The sequence below is a fragment of the Taeniopygia guttata genome, chromosome 8, assembly GCF_048771995.1.
Source record: "Taeniopygia guttata chromosome 8, bTaeGut7.mat, whole genome shotgun sequence".
NCBI lineage: Eukaryota > Metazoa > Chordata > Aves > Passeriformes > Estrildidae > Taeniopygia > Taeniopygia guttata.
In genome coordinates, this window is record NC_133033.1 from 248,942 (window position 1) to 255,577 (window position 6,636).

Below are 6,636 nucleotides of genomic sequence, written 5' to 3' on the forward strand. Positions count from 1 at the left end.
GATTGGATACTTTTTTCTGGGGGTAGTGATTTTAGGCAGAACTGAGAATTATTCTGTAAAGTACTTGAGAAATGGAAATTTCTTACTTATAAAGCTCCATAAATTCTGTTATTTGTTGCTAAAATTGTTCAAATCCTGTATTACTCCAGTCTAGTAATTTCACTTGGATTTCTCAGTGGGAAAGTCTCGGGACAGGAGAAGACAAATATCAATTTGCTAAAAGATATCTATGACATCACATTAGTTTCTAAATTGGTTCTCCCATTTAAGTCATTAGACATTTGGTCCTGAACCAACATAAAAATTGTAGGTAAAACTGGGCTGGAATTTCCTGATTTAGAATTTATGTAACAATTTTGGGAGATCTGAGAGATAGGGTTATCAAGAGAGAAGAATCATCTTTGATCATATTTTCATATCAACAGTTTGCTGTATCTGCTGTGTGTGACTTTTTGCTTTCTCTGACAATTGTGATGCTCTTGGCTTGAATGAGAGACAGATGTCTTAGTGTATATTAAGAGGATACATATTAACATATTTAAATCATTTAGAAATGTTTCTTTTCTGTTTGTAAAACTTTTGAGGTTTTGCATTTGGAATCTGTGGATGGAATTCCTGACTTCAGTTAAAGTCCATTAAGGCTCATGTTAAGGAGGCAGTAGGTTTGTGTGTTACACTGCTGGGTGGGCTTATGATACTTACATTTAAGTGTAAGAAATTGTACAGTTTGTATTGCATTGATGGTATGTATCAGAATTCATAAAAATTTATTTTACAAATGTAACTGGTTATTTTTGGTGGGAGAGCTGTTAGAAATAGCCTAAACCTCTGTAAATTTAATGTTTATTGAGGAAAAATGAAGGGAAAGTATTGATTTCTCTGTGTTCTCTCCCTCCATTCTAGAAAGGTGACAGAGTTTTCACCCTTGAAACACTTTCTGGAGGATACGCCGAGTATGCAGTTGCTGCAGCCAACAGAGTCTTTCCTTTGCCAGACAAACTGGACTTCAGGCAGGGAGCAGCGATTGGAGTGCCCTACTTCACTGCCTACCGGGCCCTTTTCCAGAAGTAAGGCCCCATATCCATGTTTGTGCACTCTAATCTTTGGTATTTACAATACCAAAGTTCGTATTTTCACTGTCCTTTAAAAGGGGGAGGATGGTGAGTGAGAAATGTTTAAAAACATTATATGGATGGAATTGTCAGATAATTGTGGTGTAGCAGCTTGTGACTGTGTTTTCCTGTTAAGTCTTTTTTTCTTGAGAGAACCTACCTGGAAAGGCTTAATGGAATAAAATATGTGGCTCCCTTTCAGTACTCACTGGTGTTTTGGCTGAGGAAGAAAAAGAGCAATAGCTCTAATTTCCTCAGTAAGCAGACAGGTGCTGTGGAGCAGAACTGCTTTCCTGTGACAGGCCGAAGTCCTCGACTGAGGCTCAGTAACAGGCTCTCACTGGCTGCTGGCTGCATGTTGCCTCAAGTCATCAGTCACATGATTTATTTTGCCTCCTTGTTCTCCCAAAAAGGCTTATGATATCTGTTTAGCCATAAATTGGAATATAATTGGAACACAAACTGGAAACAGTGCTGTGTGAACAATGAGATCGATGTCAGTATCTGCAGCCCCATGCTCAGTCAGTGTGTACTGCAGTCACAGTGCCAACATTTCTTGTGTTCTTCACTTAGAGGCTGTGCCAAAGCAGGGGAAAGCGTGCTGGTGCATGGTGCTAGTGGGGGGGTAAGTATGCCAAGGAGGCAAGTGGTAGGAACACTGCTCTCTGTCTTTGCTTCTGCTTCTTCCTGGGGTATGAGTTATGGTCATATGTGTATCAATAGATTAGCAGATTAGGTTTTTATTTCAGATACTCTAGGATACACTTAGAAAACCCTGTCATTCCCAATAACTGTGAGGCTGCACGAGTGCTGGTGCGAGTTCCCCAGTCAGAGGGTCACATGCTGAGCAGGTGTTTGCTGCAGGTGGTAGTTGGTCTGGAAGTTTTATTGCTGATAGCAAAAAGCTCTACTTTTCCAATATGTACAAATTGTTCTCAGTCCTCTGAGAAAAAGTGACTGGTGGAGGGTGACTGTGCATTTCTGTTTACATTCTCATGTTTTTACCCATGAGCCAACAGCTGGCTGCACAGGGAAATGTGCTGGAATATATAAACCTGCGACTGAATACTACAAGAAATTGCACTTCTAGTTTTCTTTGGGTTTTCATGACAAACTTTTTTTAGATCTCTATGACTCAACATTTTAGTTCATCTCCCACACTCTGCACTTGCTCACTTTCTGGTGATGCACCAAACAGCTGCTGTGAACAGGCCAAGTTTCCTTAATTATTTGTTAAACAACAAAAAGATGAATTCATATCTTATTCTGAGATACTAGAATAGCATTTAGCATCATAAGCCTTTTTTTAAATTTTCATAAACTACATGTAGTGCTTCTATTCTTACTAGAGTGCAAAGCCGGTAGGAGACACTGAGAATTCACTTTCTGAAGAAGTAGTATTAATAAAATTTGTGCTGCAGATTTTCTTTGCAATGTATAATGCTGGTATTAATAGCAGGTGATTCTGTGAAGAGAAGAATTTCCTTGGATTTGAATCAAAAATATAGGGCCCAGATTTGACAGATACTCGGCATTCTACATCGATGTGTGTCAAATGCTGATAGCTATTAAAAAACCTCAAAATTTTACCACACCTCAGTAAATGTCTTTTTTTTTTTTAAAAGTATTTGGCTGTCTTCAAGATCCAAATTATTGGCTAAAAAAGACTTCACCAGACTAGCTTTTTAAATGGGAAAGCTCCAAGTCGCTGGTAGAACAGTTAAAATTCTAAGAAAGTGGTAAAATAATTTTCTCTTTTGTTTTTCTCCCCTCAGGTGGGACTAGCAACATGTCAGATTGCCAGAGCTTGTGGTTTGAAGGTTTTGGGTACAGCAGGAACTGAGGAGGGCATGAATATGATCCTTAGAAATGGTGCTCACCAAGCCTTTAATCACAGAGACCCGAATTACACTGAGAGAATTAAGGTAGGCCTGTGTCTGGACTCAAGAATGCAGTTGTGTTTTTCTTAACAAAACGTGAACAGTTGTTTGCGGAAGAATTTCAAGTAGATTTATGTAGGAGCAATACTGTACTGCCTTTTTCATTTCTACACAAGTTAAAACTTTCTGAGGCTGGAAGAGCTGAGCTTTCCTCGCAGGCAGTGGCATTTAGAACTTCTTATATTCAGCAAATTCTAGTGTGGGATCGCATCACAATTTAGCACAACAAAATGTGCTACAATTCAGCTCATTAGCTGTCAGCTGCAGTTACAAAGGCTCTGTTGAAAATAAACAATGAGCTGTAGAGTGGATACTTTCTGTAGTGTTTAAAATAAATGGTAGTACCCAAGCGCTGAAGTAACATCCTGTGTCCTGTACAGGCATGCACAGGGCCGGGTGGAGTCGATATCATCATAGAAATGCTCTCTAATGTCAACCTGGATGCTGACTTGCAGCTGCTGTCCTGCGCAGGGAGGGTGATGGTGAGTGCCTGTGTCCTGGGCCAGGGGAAGGGGTGACAGTGAGTGTTTGTGTCCCTGAGCAGGGAGGTGATGACGGGTGCTTGTGTCACTGATTTTGTGCATTCAGCATCACACTGAACAGCTCTGACTCCATGCTTTGGACTCCTTTGGGCAGGTTGTGGGCTGCAGAGGACGCATTGAGATAAACCCAAGAGACACAATGAGCAAGGAATCCAGCATAATTGGAGTGAGTCTGTTTCTTGCAACTGAGGTGAGAGGCATTTCTATTTTAAAGCATGCTTTATTGGCTTGTTCCAGCAGCTCTCTATTTACAGTTAAAATTATTTGTAGGAGTGAAAGAATAATTTCACTGTAACAAACTTGTTACTTCATTCCTTTATGTTTTGATTCAACCTCAGAACATCATAAAATATTTTCAGGTTGTGGAGTTTGCTCTAATTCTTGCATAAATTGCCAGTACTATTCTACAGTGCAAAGATCTTGTCATAAACACTATGTTTGTTACATGCAGGAGGACAGGCGTGAATGTGCCACAGCAGTCCTTGATGGCATAGAAGCTGGCTGGCTGAAACCCATTGTGGGCTTGGAATATCCCCTGGAGAAAGTAGCCAAGGCTCATGAAGACATTATTTGTAGCAGTGGTGCCCGAGGGAAGATGGTGCTCCTTCTATAAAGGAGCACCTTCTTCCATTTATTTTGTAGCTGTTCTAACTGCACCTTTGCTTACATGGTTCACTGAATGTATGTTATAAATATACCTTTGATCATGTTTGACAGTAGCAGAAAATGCTAAAAACGCTCACTTAGATGAATTAGTTAACATTTTCTTTTTGCAATGAGCAGAGTTGCATTTACTGTAAGGTAATTTTGGTAGATTTTTGATTGATGTGGAAGTAATAAATTTCCTCCACTGGCATGGTTTGTGCCGCAGGGAATGGTAGGGTTTGGTATCATGGTCCATGTGAAGGCAGAGTGAGGCCACTGTAGGTAACACAGAATGAAGATGCTTTTTACAGGTACACAAAAATAAATAACTCACTGTGTGTTAATTAGAACTGTAAATTCTTTTAGCCACAAAATTAGCACTCAAAATTTGTAGTCAAATTTTGTCACAATTTACTTGAAATAAAAGCTTTTACTGACAAAATAGTTTACTTTCTAGCTCAAAAGATGGGCAGAATCTCTCAAACATGAACTGTTTGGAGCCGAGGCAGTTCTACTTGTCTGTGCCTCTAAGGCTGAGGTGATAGTGTCCTGGCTCATCCATAGGGACTGTCACTCTGGAGCTGCATGCTGGGATTTGCCTCTTTGGAACTGATGATCATGACCGAAGCAGCTGATTCCTGGATAGTAAATGCCTGATTGTGAAGAGTTCAGTTCTTCCTATGTGCTTTACTAAAGTCTCCTGGATCCCTGGCTCCATGGAGAGCAGAGGCTGCATGGCTTTGTGGCACGGAGAGTTCCTGTGAAACTCCCGAGCTCCATCCGCTGAAGTGGGCAGGGTGTAGCCTCAGCCGTAGGGCTTGTGTCCAGGTGTCTGTGTGGGGTCACTTTGCCATGACACCGGGGTCATTTCATTGTGTCTTGTTCTCATAAACCTTACATCCACTGCACAACAGACGGCGGTGCCAGGAAAGATGGTGGAATGTTTCTAGAGTTAATGGTTTCAATTTAGGGTTTCAGTGAGTGGTTTCAGAAAGCTGCTTGGGGAGAGAAGGACGAGGCCATCTCAGCTGTGGGACTGTCTGCCAAGGTGCAGTGGGATCCTTCCTCCCGCCAGGCTGCCCCAGGGGAACGAAGCTGGTTTCTTTGTAGCACTTCCCACAGGAGTAGGGAGCTTTATATGAAGATTTAAGTGATTCACCTGCTGTAAGTGATGTGTGTAGCAAGTGTCTCAGTTGCTTATCCAGGTGAAAGGTGCCGACTGTTCTATTGTCTCAAGCAGAATGAAGCCTGAGCAGTGGTGTCATGCTGGCAACCTGCTATTCCTCTTGACAACACTGTTAAAGTGAAACATCTCTCAATATCAAAGTAGTAAACGCAGGTTAAAAGTAATGTTTAACAACAGATATGATTGTGGAGCTGATGTGCATATAAAAGTATAGACCCTCTATATTCTGTGTCAAACATTAAATTATTTTTAATTCAGTCTTAATTTAGTAGGGGTCTATGACATGGATGAGAGGCTGATGGTTTGCAGTGGCTCCTTTCTTGCTTAGTTCTGCCACTGCATCGTGCGTGATGTTTAGAGGAGAAATTCAGAGCAAGTCTCTGGTCTGTCCTCATCGTTGATGTCCCAAGGGCCGTGATTGTAGTGGAGTTTGTAACCAGAAGGTGTCAGAGCAGTTCTGTGTTACCACGTTGTCAGATTATTGCTGCTCTCTGCCAGACGACATGGCAGAATGGCACAGCAGGACTGGGACTGATTTGTTGGGAATATCATAGATCGTTTATTCTTCTGTCAATTTCCAATGTATTGTATAAATCGAAGGAGTTTTTTTTTTTTTTTAATTTTGGAAGAAGCAGTGTGAATAGAACTGATGAGGTAGGGCTCAGGTATGTCTGTCTGATTTGTGTAAGCCACCAGTCTAGAGAATGTCATCCTGGAGAGTTCTTGGTTTGGCTCTCTTTTTGGGACATGCTGCCCCTTGGCAGTGCAGAAAAGGATGAGGAAAGGAGTGGGAGCCACAGGCCATTGAATCTGGGGGAATAATTCTCTCAGTTTGTTGAGAATCTTCTCCTGATTTGACTGGATGGGATTTTGGAAGCAGTGGTTCCCAGTCACAGCCTGCTTGGTGCTGCCATGGGTGTTTGGAAGGGTTAAACTGGCTCTTGTATTTGTGCCGACTTTGGCATCTGCAGGAGAGGTTTGGGGTTCAAAGTGAGGAGTTGTGTACTATGCAAGGCTCTGGAAACTGCTGTTCTATGTGTTTCTAAAACAGAAAAGAGTGGAATTGTTCTGAAAAGCAGCTGCTCTTGTTTAATTTCATTGTGCCCCAAATAAATGCTGCTTACCTTTTCTAGTCATTTAAAGTGTAGTTGCCTCTCTATTGTAATTGTCCTGTATCTGTTCCTGACTTCTTCCTGTGCTGCAGGATGATA

At 41.4% G+C, this 6,636-nt stretch overlaps 1 protein-coding gene across 2 annotated transcripts in view; it reads left to right on the forward strand.

The window, feature by feature from the left end:
* CRYZ (crystallin zeta) overlaps positions 1-6,561 on the forward strand; it is a 60,448-nt gene extending 53,887 nt beyond the window's left edge. For both annotated transcript variants that reach the window (XM_072932756.1, XM_072932755.1), the window contains 6 exons: positions 904-1,067; positions 1,686-1,737; positions 2,888-3,037; positions 3,433-3,534; positions 3,689-3,784; positions 4,046-6,561. In XM_072932756.1, coding sequence (XP_072788857.1) covers positions 904-1,067; positions 1,686-1,737; positions 2,888-3,037; positions 3,433-3,534; positions 3,689-3,784; positions 4,046-4,207 — 726 coding nt within the window. In that variant the 3' untranslated portion in view covers positions 4,208-6,561. The remainder of the gene's footprint in view (positions 1-903; positions 1,068-1,685; positions 1,738-2,887; positions 3,038-3,432; positions 3,535-3,688; positions 3,785-4,045) is intronic.
* Positions 6,562-6,636: the final 75 nt, after the last annotated feature.